The sequence below is a fragment of the Epinephelus lanceolatus genome, chromosome 15, assembly GCF_041903045.1.
Source record: "Epinephelus lanceolatus isolate andai-2023 chromosome 15, ASM4190304v1, whole genome shotgun sequence".
NCBI lineage: Eukaryota > Metazoa > Chordata > Actinopteri > Perciformes > Serranidae > Epinephelus > Epinephelus lanceolatus.
Genome location: NC_135748.1, coordinates 25,407,435 through 25,429,309, shown reverse-complemented (window position 1 = coordinate 25,429,309; position 21,875 = coordinate 25,407,435). Strand labels below are relative to the sequence as shown.

The 21,875-nt window shown below is 40.4% G+C and overlaps 2 protein-coding genes across 2 annotated transcripts in view; both read left to right on the top strand.

Annotated features, from left to right (window-relative positions):
- The first annotated feature begins 238 nt into the window (after nt 1–238).
- nipal3 (NIPA like domain containing 3) lies at nt 239–8,842 on the top strand. Its single transcript, XM_033641923.2, has 11 exons — nt 239–462; nt 745–813; nt 1,280–1,451; nt 1,572–1,631; nt 2,125–2,270; nt 4,218–4,314; nt 4,562–4,697; nt 4,805–4,893; nt 5,021–5,084; nt 5,730–5,824; nt 7,317–8,842. Exons 1-11 carry the CDS (start codon nt 394–396, stop codon nt 7,502–7,504), a joined length of 1,185 nt encoding a protein of 394 aa, XP_033497814.1. The 5' UTR covers nt 239–393; the 3' UTR covers nt 7,505–8,842.
- Nucleotides 8,843–11,492: 2,650 nt separating this feature from the next.
- The window catches only part of rcan3 (regulator of calcineurin 3), a 67,648-nt gene continuing 57,265 nt past the window's right edge, over nt 11,493–21,875 (top strand). The window contains exons 1-2 of the mRNA XM_033643541.2: nt 11,493–11,638; nt 16,047–16,312. Of these exons, the coding sequence (XP_033499432.1) occupies nt 16,103–16,312 (210 nt within the window). The 5' untranslated portion in view covers nt 11,493–11,638; nt 16,047–16,102. The remainder of the gene's footprint in view (nt 11,639–16,046; nt 16,313–21,875) is intronic.

Here is a 21,875-nt window from a genome sequence, read left to right as displayed (position 1 = left end):
AAATATGCTTACACTTGCCTAAATGAGTGATAGGATGTGCTGTCCAAATACAGGCTGCCCTGTAGTAAATTCTAGGAATACATTTGTGTGGCAATTTATCCGTTTTTCAGTCTCACAAAAAGAGAAACACAACCCGTTTTGTTATCTGAATTAGCTATGTGTAAATAAATACTCGTCACTGTCGCGGTCACGTGATTGGAGCGTCACCGCCGTACGTCACAGCGTAGTCTGAGACAGGTGGAATCAAATCCGGAAATGAGATGCTCCGCGTCCCAAAGATGGTGTCTTCTTCAATACAATAGAGGATAAACACACCAGAAAAAATGGTGTTAAACAAATAATGTCGCGACGAGGAGATGAAATATCTGGTAACTGAATGTGTGGCGACTGTTTATGATTTATAAATTGCCTCTGGGGGCGAAAATGTTGGCTATCAGGAGAGCCGACGGAGGCTCGTACACGGTGAGACACTTGACATACGGTAGTTTTTAACCGTCTGTCAATACTTTATTTTTTACTTTTGTTTACACAGCAAATGTTAAAACACCTGTATGATTTTTTTATTTATCTGTCTTATGTGTATTTTGACGTCTAAAACTTTATATTGTCGCAAAACTGTGAAGATAACAGTAACGTTACTGTGTTTAAGATGCCGATGTATCTCTAAAGCTACACGTTTGCCGTATGGTTTGTTTGATTTTAACAACAAATAAATACATTAATATATCTGTCTTTCTTCTTCAGGATAATCTCATTGGGACTTTACTCGCTATTTTTGGAAATGTGCTTGTCAGCATCTCTCTAAGTGTTCAGGTACACACACACACACACACACACACACACACACACACACACACAACTTCCTGAAATATGTGCTTATATTAATGTCTGCTGTGCCATCCAAGCGTACACGGCTTTAAAAGTAAAGTTAATATGTCTTCTACGTGGCCTGGTTTTGTGTCTCTAACCTCTGTGTATCATGTCCTGTAATGCTTTGTGTCAACATAGCACTTCCCTTTAAAGCCAGGCTGCCATACTGTATTTTCCAGCTGTCAATAGAAACTGAAATAAATGGAATAACATACAGATATCATTGTCACTGATTCACTGTCTTGCCTGTACTTCTAATTTACAGTAGCTCTACTTCAAAACCATTTAGCAAGCGTTTGTTTGCTTTACACCTACTCTATATGTTTGCTTTGTTTAAGCTGAGTATACTGCAGTAGGCTTTGTGTTTACTCATGTCACTTTCTGTTACCTGCACGCCTTTCACTCGCAGAAATACAGCCATGTGACGTTAGGGGACACCAAGGATCATCGTGCCTTCTACCGCACTAAGACCTGGTGGTGTGGGTTTGTGCTGGCATGTATCGGGGAGGGAGCCAACTTTGTGTCCTATGCCTTCGCCCCCCTTGCTCTTGTAGCACCCCTGAACGCTGTGTCTATCGTCAGTGAGTATTTGTTCCCCAATCTCTGGATTTTAAACAGACATTTAATTTTATTGTAAACTATTTTAGAAGTAAATGCTCTATTGATGTGATGATTGTCTTGCCTTTCTCTTTTTTTCCCAGCAAGCGCAATTTTGGGTCTCATTTTTCTGCGCGAGAAATCGAAGCCAAAGGAGTTTGCAAGTAAGTTCAGCGTGTGTGTGTGTGTGTGTGTGTGTGTGTGTGTGTGTAACTGAAGACACTCGGATGCAAATGTTATGGGATTTGTGCACATGTATGCAGATTTTCAATCAGCATAACTTGACAAACTACACACTGCCTGCTCAGCTGCTGCAGTTTATGACTGAAGTAACACAGTCAGAAAGTTTTGTTCATATACAGGCCATATTTTGTTGACAAATTAATTTTGTAAGAACTAAAAAAGTCGGGTGTCCCATGTACAAAGGCACCGTCCTTGCCGCAGCAACAAGGATTCCAGATTCATTCCCTATCCTATCTAATAAAGGCATAAAAACCCTCAAAAATAATTTTTAAATAGATACACTGTAAATGTATCTTGAGTTTCGCTGTTATGTTCAGTAGTGTCTCAAGAAATCACATTAAAGCAAATGTCCTAAATCATTTCTTGCTTCCTGAAACTGAACACATGTCATTTTTATTCTGTGTGTTATTTCAGAGCAATATGGGCTGGCCTTCCTGGGCTGTATCCTCACCATAGGAGGAACGTACCTCTTTGTAGCATTTGGACCAAACTCTCATGAAAAGCTCAAAGCTGAGAACATTGTGAAGCACCTTGTAGGATGGCCTGTTCTCTTGTATCTGGTAAGGCATTTTCATTTACTGAGTAAGTTCTGAAGCACAAGGCTCCACACACAGTTGACTCAATTTGTTTCTGCTTTTAAATTGACACATATACAACAGTTGCTTTACTTGCTGCACCCATCATTTCTGTTCTGTCAATACAACCCCTTTAAAAGCAATTCAACAGCCCTGTGGTACAGGTTTGGTGACTCATGCTCTATTTTAGCTGTCAAAGCCTTTTAAACAGCTTGATAAGACAGTATGCTGCGTCATTGACTCAGTGTTGGTGAAAGTCTATTTGTTACCGCTGTTCCTCTTCATTGGTTAATCTCTCCATTGTTTGGCGTACGTGTCTTTGTATCTCCCGTAAGTGCGGCTGCAATTGACACACCAGGAATGCAGGCAGTAAACAAAGGTATCTGCACAAGTGAGTCATATTAGGTGGAATACCAATTACCAGTATGTGTCATCTATAATCGAGGTCTGAGAGTCACCATGTTTATATAACATTTAAAGATGTCGCACAGAGGTAATGAGAGGATAGGTAGCTACTCCCTGGATTGCTGGTGTGACAGTCACAAACATTGCGTCATTGTTAAATGTGGACAGGGTTTACTGTCTCCAAATACATACATACATAAACACAGTATTCCAAACACAGGACAGCTGCTTTAGCCAAGAGGGACAGTGGTTAGAAGTAGTCCAGCATCATTAGGGCTACTACAGGACTTGATACCTGAGGTATCGAACAAAATAACCCTGCATCAAGTAATATCAGAGCCTCTCCAGTCAAAAGACACCTTCATTGATCATCATTTTGTGTACAGATCAGAAAAAAATGACTACTTGTATGGCTTTGCTCACAGCCAATTACAGCAAGTGTTTGTCGATTTAATACGACGTGTGATCGGCCCACTACTGTAACAGCTGCAACCCATACAGTCTGTGGTGACATGTGTTCTTGCATGTGTGTGTAAAAGAGAGAGCCATTGATGAACAAAGCTCCTGGTTAGTCTCGCATGCTGATCCAAACTCCTCCTGTTTTTCCTCTGGGTATCCTTATAATGGGTTTAATCAGCTAGTATGTCTGGTGCCGACTAGCAAGGGTAGGAATGTTTAAGTGACCAGTGGACTAACCACGCACATTCCTACACGTAAACATGTAAAATATATTCATTGCAGGGGCGTCGGTGGCTTAGTGGTAGAGTAGGCGCCCCATGTACAAGGCTGTTGCCGCAGCGGCCTGGGTTCGACTCCAGCCTGTGGCCCTTTGCTGCATGTCACTCCCTCTCTCTCTCCCCCTTTCACACTTGTCTGACCTGTCCATTAAAGGCTAAAAGCCCCCCCCCCCCCCCCCCCCCAAAAAAAAAAATGCGTAGGGATTATTTCAGGAAGAACATGGAATATGAGTCACGTGATAAAGCACCTCATCAAACATGGAGAGGACCTCAGGGTGGTTAGCTGCACTGTGTTTGCACGGCCAAAAAAAAAAAAAAAAAAGATTTGACATGAAGTACTCTGTTGATATCAATGTGACTTTAAAGCACTGAGATTGGTACTTGTATCTGAATTTTTAAACAATACCCAGCCCTAGTCATCAACACAGACTGAGAGACACTTGGTGGGGTATTTCCTTTACACTACAAGCTGCAGCAGTTAAAAAAAGAACCCATCAAATCATGTCAGTCTCAACCACAACGAAACATTACTAAACTGGTATCTTCTGCAGGGCTGCTGTATCGTATCTCATGTTTCTGTTGCTGTATTTAATTATACATTATAATCTTTTGCTCTTCTGGTGCACATGATGTTCAACAAACTTGCACTGAACTCAGCTTCTTCCACCTGTGTTGTTATGAGGAAAAAATATTTGTCACTGCCCGTGATCTGGCAACAACTGCAGTACTTCCTGTTGTGGTTATTTGACATTAATTTGGTATTTGTTGTTGGTACTACTTTTATTGACAGCTCCTGGAGATCATCACATTCTGCCTGCTTTTATACTTCTACAAACAGCGCAGTGCTAACTACCTCGTTGTTATTTTGATGCTGGTCGCTCTACTGGGTGAGTCTTTGGCGTTAATGTTAAAGCCAGTCAATGTCATACTGCCAAAGAATACATCGCCACTTTTAAAAAATTGTATCGCAAAACATGAAAATGACTTTATTTTATTTATGTATTTCATGCATTGAATTGTGATGCCATTGGCAGTTTTTTCTTCATATTCAAAATCTGCTTACACTGTTATCTTGTTAGTTCTGTGTTTAACTGTGCTTTCTTTGTTTTGTTTTTTTTTTACTTTGGTGCACAGGCTCCGTCACAGTTATCACAGTGAAGGCGGTGTCAGGCATGCTGGTTCTCACCATCGAGGGCAACATGCAGCTCAACTACCCGATCTTCAGTGCCATGTTTGTATGTATGGTGGCTTCAGTGATCTTCCAGGCCAGGTAAGTGACAGCAACGTCAAAGACTGAAAAGCGATTTAATTTCTTATTCTTTATAGGTGAACAAAATGTTTTAAGTGGTTGCTGTCTACCTTTTTTTTTTTTTTTAGATTTGTCTCCCAGGCTTGTAAGCTGTATGACTCCTCTCTAATTGCTTGTCTCAACTACATCCTCTCCACCATCTTTGCCGTGGTAGCTGGTGAGTAACGTGATTCTTTGCTGTTGATTTTCAGTTTGAGAAGTAGCTTTCAGAGTTGGAAACCTCTGCTTTGCTCCTGCTGCGCACCTAAAGTGTCATCAAAGATTTCTCCTTCTCTGGTTTTCAGGCGCTGTTTTTTACTTAGAGTTTAAGAAAGAAGACGTGCTTCACATCTGCCTGTATTTGTTGGGGTGAGTGATCGTCTGTCGTGGGCCTTTCTGAAAAAGACATGGCATGTTGCAGTAGGAGGAGCACACTATATAAGGACATTAATGATGGCTGAGTTTTATTTAGCTACTTCAGTTTTAGGATCCTGGTATTGTGCAGGCTGACTCACTGTCACGCTGACTATGTTTACATGCACAAAATATTCCAGTTTTTGCCCTTATTCTGAAAAAGAGAACATTCCTACTAAGCTACATCCCTAGCTATATGGCTAATAAAAATGAATATACCACTAATATTGTACTAACATTGTATACATGTCCAAACAATGCTATTCAAACCCTAAATATTATTAGCATATCCCACATGTCTTAATTGGAAAACACTACATTTGAAAAAAAGCCTGTATCAAATTCATATTTTGTCATATTTGGAGTAATAGTAGAATATTAATGTGCATGTGAACATAGTCATTTTCATGGCTTATTGGGACATTTAAATTACTGTATGTCTGTGCTTTTCCTACAACAAGTCAAAATGCCATTGTAATGCTGCAACCAAACACATATAAACATAGAAAACAGAGATTTTAATATCTTGTAAAAAACAGTTGAGCTTTGCATCATTTTTTTAAGTAAAGGTTGTGACTGATTATTTTGTGCTTTGTACAGATCTGCGTTCTGTTTCCTTGGAGTGTTTCTCATCACCAAAACCAGGAAAAGGATCCAGGCCTTTGAGCCTTATGTCACCATGGATATGTCTAACGGTGGGTTTAAGTTTTTTAGAGGGATTTACTTTCCCTCACATACATACAAGACAAGGAGAAAGCTTCATATAAAGGGTAGAAAACGTAAACGTAAATGTACGAGCTTTAGTGTAGTTTGTAGCAGTCCAGAGAAAGGAGACTGATAACACTGTAAAAATCTCATTATCTGAGTCTGTTTTCAAAAAGAGCTTCAGGTAGCGGTTATTACAAATATATGTTAGAGCTTTTAACATCTTTTAAACTACTTTACTCTCAAATCCATTTATATTCTCCACTCGCCATGTGTCTCTGTCTATTGTATCGTTCCTATTTAACCAATGTTTAGACTGATGGAATAAATGTCTCAGGACCATTTAGTCTTTAGGGTTAAGGTAGTTTAGTTTTAAGGGTCTTTGGTCTTATGAGTTTTGTAGGTTGTAAATGTTACTCTGTCAGACATGCACTGTATTTTTTTTTTTTTTAAATCTAGACAATGTCGATGTAAACACATTTTGAATACTATCTGCTTAGTGTTTCAGCCCCTGTTCTAAAGCCTCAGATAGCTTATCAGTAGCGATGTCCCAATTTGATCTCAAAGATCAGGATCGCGGCTGATCAAGACATTTTTTAACGGATCAGGACTGGGTAAATTGAGCTACATAAAGGATCCAATCCTTTGTTAAACGTCAGCTGTCACACAGTTTTTTTTTTTTACCCACGAAGCTTTCATGCAGAGACACAGTGTGCAGCTGTCTCCAACTCTCTACTCTCCTCCACTCAGCTGAGCTTCTGTTTTGTGTGTAAGAGCAGGGGCTGAGCACCGCCTGCGGCAAAACACAACCGACAGTAAAATGCAGCATGAGACTGTTTATCTATTTTTCCATTATTATTAGCGCTTGTTTAATTTCCGCTCAGTGTGAAAGTCTCGTGCATTTATGGAGCGTGTTCATCCACAGGTGGAGTAGAGCTAGACAGCGGTGCACAACTGACGACAACCACACTCACCACGACACTGCAAATGCAACAAAAGCCCTAGAGGCAAAAAGCATATAGAGTTTTATCTTGCAAAAGATAAAATAAAAAATAAACACTGAATGAAATAACATTCATTCAAGCTGCACTGATGCATGAACACTGGAGAATGGGCTGCTCTCTTAAAGGGACTTCCTCGAGGCAGCAACAAGGACAAAAAGATTTAAGGGAGTGTTTGTTATTTTTGACCGATATACTTTTTTTTTTCTTAAATAAATAAAAATAACCATTAAGAAACAGCTTGGATGTAAGGATTTTTTTCTTAATGCATTGCAGAGCTTTTTAGTTGTCAAGCAAACAGGCCTACACTGGATTGGTTTTAATAACTTTAATGTCCTTGAAGTGTGCACTGTGCAGCTGTATTATCTAAGAAAATAGAAGTACTGGATCGGAACTCAGTATTAAGAGATTCTTAGTATTAAATGACTCGGATCGGGGGCAAAAAAAGCAAAAGTTCCTTACCTGTCCTCTCCATCATCAGGTGTCCCAATCATTCACGACAAAGGCACGGTGATTCAGCCAGACTCCAACGGTGCGTTCTCCTACGGCGCTCTGGTCAACAACGATGGAGTGGCTCCTGCTCCTCTGCCAGTCAACCTGGATCAACCATCAGTCGACTCCACATCCAGTGATGCACCTTGGGGCCCTCATGACCTGAAGCAAGATTGAAAGTGATTTTTAACTTTTCTCTTTTACATCATTCAACTGTAAAGAACATTCATGGACCTTGAAAGGCCAAGATGAATACGTTCAGCTCTTCACATATGCACAAGACCAACCTCCAGCCCAGTAGGAGGGTCCACTGGGTCTTTTTAATCTTCTCTTTCTCTGTCTTACACTCCCCTCTACACGCTTTCTTTTCTGAAACCTCTAAACAAAAAAACCATGAGTAGCATTCCTTTTTTTAAGAAGATGTCAGCTGCATTCATTCCAAAACTGAAGGGAGGAAACCTGAAGCTGCTGGACGTTGTAGCGGACGCACAAAGAGGGCTAAATATGACAGCAGAGACGGTGTTGTGCCTTGAAGCTCACTGCCTTCACTCTGCGTCAGCTTTATGATGTTAAGGACTCACTTACATGACTGTTAAGCAAACTTTCGCACATTAGTGGGAACATACAGGGATCCGTTCTTCCATTGAGGGCTGTGATGTCACTCCTCAGAGTTGTATAATGTAGCTGCACACTTGCCAATGAACATTTTGACCTTTAATATCTGCCTCTAACTCTCTTACACATTAGCGGTTTCACTCCACAAGTTTGTTCTCCTGACGTGACCAAACAACGGGTGCAAATGTTGTAATTTATTGTGATGTATTTATTAATTTTCAAGTTAGCTTTTAGCGTGCCTTAATTAGTAGCTGTACACTGGATAGATTACTGTAACATGGTACATAACCCAGGTAGGTGAGTGACGCATCACTGTAGCTGTTCAGTTATGATGAAACCCTTGAAACATTGAAAGGTGAAGATGAATCGAAGTGAATCATGCTTGCATATTGACATACTGATAAATTATTTAAATGTGCACTGTGAGTTTAAAAAGGTAATCTACCTTTGGAAGCATATGTCTGAATTTAGTTTTTAGCTAAAATAATTTGGTTTCCCTTTTAACCTGATGCCTTGAAGTTTATGATGACAGACAAATCAAGAAATAAAACTGAAAGTACGCACTTACTGTTGCAAAATTAACATGTGCTGATCCCTCAGTGTTTTACAAGCTGAACCATTATCCAGCAATAACTGTTTCATAATTAAGTTTAATTAAATACTTCCAAATGAATGAAGGGCTGTGTATATTGGATACTCTCCATGTCTACACACGTGGCAGTGCATTTCTACAGTGTTAATGACGCAGATTCTTTCCACAGTATTCAGTACGTACATGTTATTATGGTTTTATTATCTGTGGTTTGTTGTGTGTACAAACTCATCATTACATCATCATGTAAACCAACTGAAGCCTGTCTTGTTAATAAAACTGCCATCTAATAAAAGCAGAAGAGTTCACTGATGCTGCAAAAGTTTTTTTTACTTTAATTTTTATTGCAATGTTTTGTCATATAAACTTAATAATGTAACCTAGTTGTGGTGTATTTGGTTGCAACAGGCCCTAATATGTGTGTCTCCATTAAATCAGACCGAATATGCCAGCTTGAAAAGGTGTGTTTTCAGGCAGGATTTAAAGTTGGAAAGGGAGTCAATACTGCGAGTGTCGTGACGGGTAGAACGGCTGAAGGCTCCAGAACCCATAGTAGTCAAGCGGGCAGATGGTAATGTGAGTTGGACTGCAGAAGAGGATCTAAGAGTACAGGACGGTGTGTAGCTATGAAGGAGTTCAGACAGGTATGAAGGGGCTTAAAGGTGAGAAGCAGAATCTTAAAATGGATGTGATATTCAACAGGAAGTCAGTGAAGCTGCTGGAGAACAGGAGTGATAAGATCTATATCTACAGCTGAATTCCATTTAGCTGCTTTGATTTCAGGTTCCTGATACCGTATCAGCTGGCTCACTCTTACCTGGAACACTTCGCCATCGTTAGTGTTATCATTAACACTTTTACCTTTGTGACAAGTCAAGATGTCTGCTGTGTGAGAGGCCTGTTTGCAGAAAGGTGCACAAGGTTTGCAACATGACTGCCGTTGAGATTTGGTGGTCAATCTGTGTTTTGTCAGGGTTAAATCACAATGATGTCACTCGCCAGATCTGTCCTAACTGCTTTTTTCTTTAATGATAATCATAAACAAGAGAGTCCTAAGACTGTACCCTGACACTGCAGTATAATAGGCTAACACACTGCGGTATCAGAGTACAGTCATAAACTGTGTGATAAGATATTGATCGTTCTACTAGAAGGAAAACTTCCAGCCCTTCGACAGTGGTGGAATATTACTAAGTACATTTACTCAAGTGCTATGCTTGAGTACAAATGTGAGGTACTTCTTTACTTTACTTGAGTATTTTAATCTCATGCCACTGTTTACTCAACCATATTTGATATTTTAAGTTATCAGTTTCTTAACATTTTCAGGCAAAACAACTAGTTGATTGTTTAGGTGGCAGAAATATTAAGTCTTGTTTCACGCAAAAACATTTCATGGGTCCAGCTTCTCAAATATGAGGACATGCAGCTTTTCCTTTTGTGGGAGCCACAATTATTGTTTGCAAACTTCAACCCATTTCTGTTTTCTGAGTTGACCCCATCTAGTGGCTGTGGATGGATGGGGATAGAGGGTGTGGCCGGAGCAGGAAGAAAAGTCTTTGACTGCAGACACTGTCCTTTTTTTTAGAATACCTACATAAGTAGATCAGAAGTGGTGTTCATGGAAGAAAAGCCATACCTCCAATGTGGAACAAGGTCAAGCTACTCAGTTATGCACGAAAACTGCAGGTGCCCTGGACTGATTAGTCACAATTTGAAATATCTGGCTGCAACAGAAGGCTGGAGAACGGACAATAATGAGTGTCAGTGAAGCATGGTGGAGGTTCCTTGCAAGTTTGGGGCTGCATTTCTACAAATGGAGTTGGGGATTTGGTCAGGATTAATGTCCCCAATGCTGACAGATACAGGCAGATACTTATCCATCATGCAGTACCGTCAGGGAGGCGTCAGCAGGACAATGACCCCAAACACACAGCCAATGTCATTAGGAACTATCTTCAGGGTCCTGGAAGTGATAGTACAGCCCCCACAGAGCCCTGACTTCAACATCATGGAGTCTGTCTGGGACTACATGACGAGACAGAAGGATATGAGGCGGCCTACATGCACAGTAGATATGTGGTTAGTTCTCCGAGACGTTTTGTACAACAGACCTGCTGTGGTCCATGCTGTTTTGAAGGCAAAGGGTGGTCACACCAAATATTGATTTGATTTTTCTTCTGTTCGCTCACTTTGCATTTCATAAATTGATAAAAAAAACAAAAAAACAATTAAACTTTATATTTACCTGCTTAAAACTTTGGCACAGTACTGTATTTTACGTAACATTTTCAGTGCAAGTAATGGATGGTATTTGTGGTTTTACTTGAGTAACAAACTGCTCTTGGAGAGATGCATCTACCTTAGGAGCTGCACACCAGTCCAGTGTAAGGAGTGTGGCCTTAAAACAATATTCTAATTAATTTAGCAGTATTTGTGGAGCTATTATAATCCTATAATCCAGTGTGCAATTTGGTGCGTGAAAAATCCCACTGTGGCTTCTTTTTGACACCATGTCGCCTCATGTTACTGAAATGAAATGCTGCAAAACAGCTTTTAAAACTAAGATAGCACAAATTAGATGCACATTATTTAGTGTGTGCAACAGGTGGTTCAGAAAGCTGTGCTGTAACCTGTGTGTGAACATTAAATGTCTGCAGACATGTGACTACCTCGTCCTTCCACACCGGATGAGACAGCTGATTGACCCACAGGCTGATTTGTCTCTCCGGGGTGTCCTTGTCACGTCAAAGCGCAGCTCCCCAGCACAGCCCTGTGTATGTGTATTTCTGCGTGTGTGCCACTTCGCCGCTCGCTCGCCACCAATCTTGAAGCGGAGCATCCTCCCCCTTGCTGCAGCCTGATTGGCCGCTGCGAGCCTCCGCCGGCCTCTCATTGGCCTCACCTGCGGGGTCCTGACGCTGGAGTAGGCTGCATCAGATAGTGTCCAATAATCCCGTGATAACAAACAGGGACGCTCTGACAGCAGTCTGAAATAAACAGAAACACAAAAGCAGCTTGTTTCTGTTTGACAAAGTCACCTGAACATCCTGCTGTTAGTCCGCGTGCAATGGCTCGCCTCGGCTTTCACTGACAGTAGTGAGGTGAGTAAACGACACCGGTTAGAGAGCAAAATAAGAAAGATAACTTCATGTGTTAGCGAGCAGCCTCCACTCTGAGCTAACTTTTCTATCACCGTCCTCTGTATCTTAGTTAAAGCGTCAAAAAACAGCGTTTTAACCATTAAATATGTCACTTTTACGCTTAATTCAAGCGCGTGCGGCGTTTTTGGCGCACGTCCTTCTACAGGTCATGATATCCAGGGGTTTCCTCTAAGTGCACGCGATGCAAATGTTGATGTCACGAGCCGCCACGGCCATTTGTGATGCCGACATGTGATGTTATTGATGTCATTGCTCTCGCGTGCTCTGTGTGCACGTTACTCAGCAGACACTGATAAAGGGATGCAATTTTTGGTCTATAACTAATATTCTCACCGTATTTCTTCAAATTTATGAGAGATTAAAGTGAATATATGATGGTTTTGTGATTAAAATATGAACGACAACCTTCAGTCCCTTGAATGCACCACTAGATGGCACTCTAACCACAGTACAGTGATGGGAGTTTCATATTAGGGTCAGATATGACTTCATCATAACACCTTTCTATTTTTTTGCTTGTAGTCTTTTCATATCTTTTCTTTCAGATAGATAGATAAGACGATATTAGGCTACAGACCCATATTATTGCGCAGCATCATCAATTAAAACATTAATGAATACAAACAGTTAGAGCAGCATGATCAGTCTTACTGTATTCTAGTAAAGTATAGTGTAATAAAAAGTATATAAAAGTACTGTACTTGTCCTCCAGTCATTGCACACTGCGGGGTTTGGGGATTGTGCTGAGTATAAGATTAAAAACAAGTAAAGTAAAAGTAATTTGTGAAATTATGATGATTAAAACATTAGTAATAATAGTAATAAACTTTATTTATATAGCACCTTTCCAAACACAGTTACAAAGTGCTTTACAAGAACAGATTTAAAGACAAAGCAATAAAACCAGTTAAAATCACTGAAAGGCAAGTTTAAACAAGTAGGTTTTCAGAAGTGATTTTAAAGATGAGACCGCGTTTGCAGCCCTGATCTCCTCAGGCAGGTCGTTCCAAAGTTCGAGGAGCTCTGACTGCAAAGGCTCTGTCACCTTTGTGAATTAATCTAGATCTCGAAACAAGAAGAAAAGATGCATGTGAGGATCTCATGGTGCGAGAGGGAACCCCTCTGTTATATAACTTGGAGCGAGGGCTCTCAGGGCTTTGTAAGTAGTCAATAAAATCTTCAAATCAATTCTAACAGCAACAGGTAACCAGTGTAGGAAAGCCAGGATTGGTGTGATGTGGTTATGTTTTCTAGTCCTAGTCTAGATTCTGGCAGTAGAGTTTTGGATGAGCTGGAGGCCGGAGAGGGGTTGTTATACTGATGCCAGAGAGCAAAGAATTGTAATACTGGTTATGGATGCATGAATAATAGTTTCCAGATGTTTGTTCAGTAGACAGAAAAATAACTTCGTCAAGTCTTTTTCTTAAGCAAATATGAAAAAAGTCACTGCCTCCGGCCTTTTAAATGTAAATATGAACTGATTTTCTTAGCCCTCTATGAAAGTGAAATGAATATCTTTGGATTTTGGACTGTTGTTTGAACAAAACAAACAACTGAAATTTATTGTATGGCTCTGGACAGTGTGAGGGACACTATCAGGGTGTTAACATGTCCTTAAAAAGTCTTAGAATGTCTTAAATTCAATGTTATAACAATAAGGCCTTAAAAGTCATTAAATAGTCTTAAATTTGAATTTGTGAGGTCTTAACTGCTGCAAACATTTTATCTAATTTCATTTATCCATTTTTTGATTTCTTTTTGTGAAAATGGGCCACATTTCTAATGTTACAAATCTTTAAAAAACTATAATACTGTCATTTTACTTTATGCTTGCACTTCCCTTTGGCAATTTGTAGATTGATTTAACTCATTCTAATAACCATACCTCTGCACAAGACCACATACTACTTGCCAGCGATATATATAAAAAAAGTAAAATATGATTTGTCCAAAAATCTGTCCTAAGTGTGGTTAAAAGGTGTCTTGAACGGGTCTTAAAAAGCATAAAATGTAACTGTCTGATACCTGTAGACACCCTGATCTTTGTTTTTTATTTAATTTTTATCATGGATTTAACATTTAATCAATCAATTAAGAAAATATTCATTAGAATAATCCACAGTGAAAACAGACAATACTTGAAGCCATTTTGGTGAAGATTCTCAGTCATCCAGGTCGTGGTAATCTCAAGTGCTGTAATGTAGGCAACTTGGCTTGCTTGAGTTTCTTGAAGACATTTCGCATCTCTGTTAGTCACTCACTCTATAGCAGGAAACGGTATTTCAAAGTAAAAGCTCTGTGCTGGAATTTCACTGTACCTAAAAATGAAGTATGTTTATTACAAACTTGAAACATTTGCAAGTCACTTGTGGTTCAGTCAGAATCAGATTCAGATTACTTTATTAAATACCCGTAGGTAGATTTGTTTTGCAGTGGGTGGGACCCTCTTTTGGACCGCAACCCACTAGTTGGGAACCACTGCCTTAGAGAAACAAGCAAGTCCAGTTGCCTATGATATAGCTTAGCACTTAAGATTACTTGAAGCCATGGATGGATCACTGAGAGGGCCTACAGATCACAGATTTCAGGGGCCTTCACCTGCAAAATGTCACTTAAATTAACACATACCAACCAGGAAAAGACTTAAGATGACCACAAAAACACAAATGAACTGCAAAGAGACACGAAATAGCCACAAAAAGGGGCAAAACAACCACAAAGAGACACAAAACCACAAAAAGATGCATAACAACTAAAAAAAGCAGGCAAACCACCACAGAGTCTGTGTTTCTTGCTCCCATGTAGGAGAGGTACCTTGTGCATATCTGTGCTCAGGGGCCCATCCTCTCTCGCTTGCAGCGCTAATACAAACAGCAGTACCTCAAGGCATCATTAAAAAATGAATCTCAGGACTGGGATTAAGTCGTAGATTTTCTCAGTCACCAGCAGATGTCAGATATAACTGAACCATGACCAAACAGTAGGGATGAGACAGTGTATGATATTGTTGGACATTGGGATAAAAAGCACACAATAAGCTGACTGTGGTGACTTTCCATTACTGGGATTATTGTGAATATCATGTCAAGCAGCACCGAAAGAGACCAATGGGCAACCAACAATAAAAGAGACTCAGTAAAAATGCATCAACCTCAAAGAACGCAAAGGATCTCATTCAAGTATTGGCATATTTCCTTTAGATATGATACCATTTCAAATTAAGGATAGACCGATACATCGGCCGGCTGATCTATTGGGCCGATATTTGAGTTTTTTACTTGTATCGGCATCGGCCGATACGTGCGTGGGTTCGCGGATTTATTTTTCCCTGGCGCTTTTTTTCATTTGAAAGTATGTGGTTAAGTTGAACAAAGCTGTTGAATCCTACTGTGTACAGTAGTTGTTGTTTTATTTATGCTTTAGCTTAAATATTTGTTTATTTTATAAAGACATTACTGGAAGATTTAAGAGCACTGAACTCTTTTTTTTTATTTGAATGTATAATAATAATAATAATAATAATAATAATAATATTCTACCTGTTCTACCTCAACTTTCCATCTTGTTTTAGTATTTTTTACTGTTCAATAAATGTTTCTTATTTTAAACTTGAGACCTGTAATATTTGTTATCATTGTGTCATTTTTTTGATGTAAATTGAGGGAGCAAAAGCAGTATCGGCCCCAAATATCGGCTCAAGAAAATCGGCAGTCCATAATCGGTCATCGGCTAAGGGTGATGGAAAAAATCGGTATTGGCATCGGCCCTAAAAAATCCATATCGGTCTATCCCTATTTCAAATAGATGAAAAGCCTGGCTTTTTAATATTGTTTGATTTTCACTAAAAAGGATGCTCTAAAAAAGATGTGTTTCCTGTCTACGATGCAATAAAAATATTTGTTTCCCAACACAATGAAGGGTAAAGTCATTTACTGTATGTTTTAGTGCCTCTTAAAGCATAGGATTATTGGGATAATGTAGTGAGCTGTAATAATTTTCTGACATGAAGTCTTCATCATCCGCTGCTCACCAGACAGAATGTTATAATCAAGAGTCCTGACCTACATGTAGATCTAAACATGAAACTTCCACCTCTGTTTCTCTGCATTCCTTTTTTTGTTTGCCTCATTTTCCTCCTGCTCATCTTTACCTGTCACTCCTTCCTTCATCTTCCCTCTCACTTCCTCTCTTTTATCTACCCCATAACTTGTGTGGTATTATCACTGACACCTTGTAATCTTCACGCACCACTGTCTCTCTATCGCCTCATTCTTTTCCACAAACATCCTGCCGGTATATTCACCTTATCTCCCAATCCCAAGTCTCCTAACCTCCCGTCTCTCCCCAGCTCCTAGCCTCTGTGGTCCCTACCTGCCTGTCAGCCGCCTCCTAAAAGGCTTCAACATGCTGCGAGAGAGCTCCAAGGCGTGGAGCAACGGCTCTGAGGCCTACAGCAGCGATCCAGAGGAGGACGAGGAGGAGGAAGAGGAGATGGTGTTCGGGGAGAGCGATCAGGACGGCGTGGCGGAGGAGATGATGGACCTGAGCGACCTCCCCACGGCGCTGTTTGCATGCAGCGTCCATGAAGCGGTGTTCGAAGAAGACGTACACAGGGTGAGATGGAGCAAACTCACTTTCTGGGTCAAATTCTGATGGTGTGTATGTGTGTGTGTGTGTGTGGTGGGTTGGTGCATCAGTCTGTGTACGTTTGAGTCATCCTGCTGAATGTGTCAGCGCGTCCAAGATTCAAAGCCCAGCAACACATGCATGATGTCATCCACAGCTTTCGCTCCTGTCACGGTTTCAAGCTGTGCTGCAGATTGCTCAACTGCAAAGGCGTACACACACACACACACACACACACACACACACACACACCTGATGCTATTATTTATTTATCTGCCAATGAAAATGAATGCAGGGCAGCGGATTACAATATGAATCGTGAGCCATACTCAGCCTGTGCATCTCATTAGTCCATCGCCTAGTGCAGCGCGTTATTCATGCCCACTTATAGATGTGGCATCAGGCTTCATACAAAAAGCCCATTTACAGGCATGTCACACACACACACACACACACATGCTGTATATATTCTAAGGCCTCTCATAGATGTGTCGAGTCTCGCTACTGCATTATCAGACTCCTTAGAGCGGGAACACTTGGGATCACTGGATCCTGTTTGCTGGAGGAGGATACAAAGCAAATACTTTTAATTTTCTGCCCCTCTAATCCAATTATGCTGTCCTACCATCCCTCCATCCATCCAGCTGGCAAGCCTCACATCTTTCTCTTTAAGTCTCGCAGTATTTTATTCTCTGTAAAGTCTATTCATCCAACCATCTCTCTTTACTGTGCGTCTCTAAAATATTTTCCTCTCCACTTTCTGATCGCTTTTTAACTTAACTAACGTTCCCCGTCCTCAGTTCTTTTAATATTCCCCCTCTCCCTCCCTCTTGCTCCCAAGCGTTCTTTATTTATCCTCTCTATGTATATGAATGCAAAGCAGCGAGGCTAAATCTGGCGCATACACAAAATCCCTTTAAATGAATCACTCCCTGCTTTGTGAGTTTGCTGTTTGTACACCCGTTGCTCCCAGCGGTTGGAGTCTGCCCCCTCCCCTCCCTTTTTCGCTCTCTGCCTCCCCACTTCATTACGATTCACACTCCGGCTTTTAAGTGGAAATGCCACCCACGCACCCTTCAGTTGGAGCACGTCAATAGATTGTTCTCCATATGGTTCGATTAAACGAGCTGCTCTAAAAATAGAACTTTTGACATTTGTTTAAACTTTGCAAACGAGGACAGGAAGGGATGAGGTCTGGAAAAACAGGTTGCTTGAGATGTTTTTAAAGCACAAACAGGGACTGTATGAGGTTGTTTTTGGCTTGTAGCAGTACTCTTTGATTCTATGCACACACACATGCACACAACTTATTCTAAAAAAATTTCAGCATTTTCCTAACTGCTAAAAACTTGACATGTCTAAACCCGGTGTCTACAGTGAAGAACAGGGACATGGCAACCTACATTTTTGTGTCTTTGGGCTCTTGGCTCCCTCCCAGCACCGACATTACCTTCTGTTTCTGCTCTCAAAGGCCTGCATGCAGGAGGATGGGCTGTTTCTGTAATCACACTGTGCTCTTTCAGAGAGGGAGGGAGGGACACAGAGAGAGGGAGAGACATGTGCCCCCATATTTATAAGAAGCTCTTAGCAAGCTGTAAAAGCCTTTTCCTTTCTTCTGCATTAGTAAAAAGACAGTAAAACCTAGTGGCACACATTTCTCTTTTATCTGCAGTATTTTGTTCCCCTGACCAGCTTTTATGTCGAGAGGAGGGACGCCTTAGAAGTGCTTACTGTTACTTTAGGAGGTTCAGCTCGGGTCAGGTCGGATCAGCCCACCTCTCCGCTGAAATAACTGGCTTTATTATTCATTTGCTAATTAAAATTAATTCTCAGGATTAAAACAGGGCTGTGCCACCACAGCTCATGATGTGAATGATCTGTCATATAGAGCTTAAATCTTCGATCTCTCAATTAAGATATCAAATACATATTATTTTTCATTTGCTGTTTGTCACTATTACAGACAGATACAACATTAAAGTTAAGGCTGCTGACATTTTATGTTAAATCTCTCTAAAAGGTCAAACGTTCGGACACAGTGTGAGCATCAAAAAGACTATTTTCATGACTGTCTTTCAAAGGACATTGGAGGTTTTCAGAGTAATGATTGTGTTTCTCCCCACCTCCTTGTCCACCATTCATGGTAGGGCTGAGCAGTGTGAAGATATTACATTGTTATGAAGATATAAGACTATATATCGTCTTAGATTTTGGATATCATTGTATCGTGATAGGGTATAAATGGTGTTTTTCCCCACATTTTACAGGCTGCATTACAGTAAAGTGATGTAAATTTATCAACTTCACAGGCTTTTCTATTTGTTTTAACACTTGCCTCAACCCACTTAATCATTATATCCACATTATTGATGATTATTGGTCAAAAATCTCATTGTAGATATATTTTGGCTCAAGATATTGCTGAAAAATAGCATGATACAATTTTCAGAGCACATCACCAAGTCTTTTCTGTTGCATGAAGAAAACAAAAAAACTTATTAAACTAAAGAAACAAACATATGGGATTGTTTGGAACAACCTTGCAGCGAATATATCCTTCGTTTATTTACCTTCCTGAAAATAAATTTTAATTCGTACATGTGGTTAAATTTTGTAGGGGTTTTTGTGCCACCGCGCCGGCAACAAGTGTGTGTTTTCTGGTTGTCAGTATATTTGTCTGTCCATACATCCCATTATCGTGACGAAGATATCTCAAGAACACCTTGAGGGATGTTCATCAGATTTGGCACAAACGTCCACTTGGACTCAATGATGAACTCATTTTGGTGGTCAAAGGTCACTCTGACCTCAAAAACATGTTTTGGGCCACAATTCAAGAATTCATACACTAATTGTGACAAAATTTCACACAGTAAATAAAATAAAAGTAAAGGTTATGACATTTCATATTCAAAGGGTCAAAGGTCAACTTCACTGTGATGTGATGTCACAATGTTCTGAAAATTGTTTATTGGTAAAAGATTGTGACAAAACAAAATAAAAGGTGGTACATGCATATACAATATAACAGATGCAATTGACAGACAATAACATAAAGCAGTTATGATGATGTATGTGGTGATATGATAAGAGTCCAGGGCTAGAGATTAGACTCTCTCAGGAAGGGTATGTGTTGGTAATGTGTGTGTGTTCATGTTTTGATGTTTGTGTGTGAAGCAGCTGTGTGTGTGTGTATGTGGTTACTGATTCTAGACAAGTTTGTTTGTTTGTTTATGGGATGTGTGGCGGAGAGGGAGAGAAAAAGGAGCTGTGTTGACGTTAAAGTGACTGGATATAAAGTGATATGGTAATAACATAATCGCCATCATCACAAACAGTACATTACAATATAATAAGCACTGTTGTAGGAAACTTTGGAACTATACACTGATGAGAAGCGAGCCTGGACTGGCACAAGAGAGAGGCAAAGGGGAGGCCACCCCCACCCTGAGCCCATTATTTACCATTATTTAATGCCATAATTCAGAGACAGAAGGGGAGACATTTGGTCAGATAATGAAGCAGTGACACTAATCTTGAAACTACTGGGTTTCTGCTGCTGCCGAGTTGAAGATGTGTGAGAAGAGGCATCCATGTCATACAAATCAAAGCTTCTTTACAGCAACATCTATATTTCTTCATGTCTACTGTCATGGCTACATATGAGTCTGGACAGACATGGATGTAAACTGTAACTGCAACTTGTCTGGTTCACAGAGGCATACAACCACATGGTGGTAATCATTGTTTTTTTTAATGTTCTAATATTTCTTAATGTCAGCTGTGCAATGCCCTAGGCAAGTGGTTCCCAACTGGTAGGTCGCGGTCCAAAAGTAGGCCATGGGTCCATTCTGAATGGACCGCAAGTGACTCGCAAAAGTGTCAAATTTGTTAAAAAAAACACACTTTTTTTAAGTGCAGTGAATTCCCTGCACAGAGTTTTTATTTTCCAACTGTAGAGTGAGTGACTAACGGGACGGATGTGTGACAGAGACATAAAACTAGCTCAACGACATGACCAAACGCATGTATTGAATTGTGTGCGCCTTGAACTAACGAGTAAGGAGAAATCTGGACCCCATGGCTGGACCAGTTGTGAACCACTGCCCTAGATGAGATGCCTGCCAAGCTGTGATCACTGTCACAAACTGGCTCAATGAATGTGACAAGTGGGGAGTCCGCACAAAAGATTTAGTTAAAACAACCATAATTTATTAAACTAACCTATAGGAGCTTAAATAACCAATGGAGTGTGTAGGTCAGCAAAGTCAGCAATGAAAGCCATGCATGTGTGTGTGTCAGGTGTGCAGTGGAGGCGTTGACGATGCAAACCAAAGCCCAGGTGAGGCCAATCAAGGCAACCCACTCACTGTTTCTAGTGGCTTTTTAGGCACCAGCTTAGGTGTCATGTAGCAACCTGTCACTGTTTATTCAGCAGGGATAGTGCTACAAAAAGCAGCTGTTTTCCACCAAGACATCCCTGTTTTTCCAGTGGGGATTGTGCCCCCCTTGAATTGGGTATTTTAAGCCAAAACGTGATCTTTTCCTAACCATAACCAAGTGGTTTTCGTACCTAAACCTAACCACGTTAACCAAAACCTTGTTGAAATTTAAAGTTTCAAAATATCCACCACATAATAACAAACAAATGTAACGTATCTGTGGTTTGTAGAAAGTAAAATGGCAATATTTTCACCGGTTATTGGGCTACAAATGCCTGTCCCTGTCTTGACAAAGTTTGGTGGACTGTGTGTAGTCACTTCAGACAAGACTTTGTTGTTATATTCCCAACCAAGTTATGGGAATGTTGTCATTATAAAAACCAAACCAAAAAAATATATATAATTAATCTCTACTGAGTCATTTCAGATATGATTTGGAAAATGCTGAGTCGTTTATACCTCCAATTACCTTCCTCAGACTGGCTCTTATTGTGGCTTTAGTGCTGATCAACTACATTCAGCTTATGAATACCATTAACAGCATTGCATAGAGCGAACGCGGCTGCAGCCGGTGTGGCCTCTAATTCCGACATGATTCGTTATCTATATCCCCCTCAGAAAGCAAGTGTGCACCAGGAGTGAGGGAGCCGGAGACAGAGGTGTGCGTGGGCAAAGTAACGAGGCAAAGTGGTTTCTGTGCTTGTCAGGAGAAAGGTCAGAGAAGCCATTATAAGTCGTCCCTCATAGTGCCCAGTGTATATCAGGCCTAATCAGCACAGAGCAAAGCTTTCATCGCTGCTACTGCTGCTGTCAGGCTGAGCTCTCCTCAATCCATAACCAGTGCAATCAAGCAAGCACCGGCTGCAAGCTCAATACAACACCAAGCAAAATGTTTTCATCTGACCGCCAATAGACAAGCAGACGAAAATGTTTTTAAGTTGCTGCCCTGTATTGTTATAGTATGAAAGCTTAAAGCTGCACTAAATCATTTTTTATATCAACAAAGTGTCAGATGATTCAGCGTAATGTGAAGGAGGCTCACTCACGGTGAATGACGGGTTGACTCTGCAGAGCATTTCACTATCTTTCAGTTCATTGTTTTGGCTTTG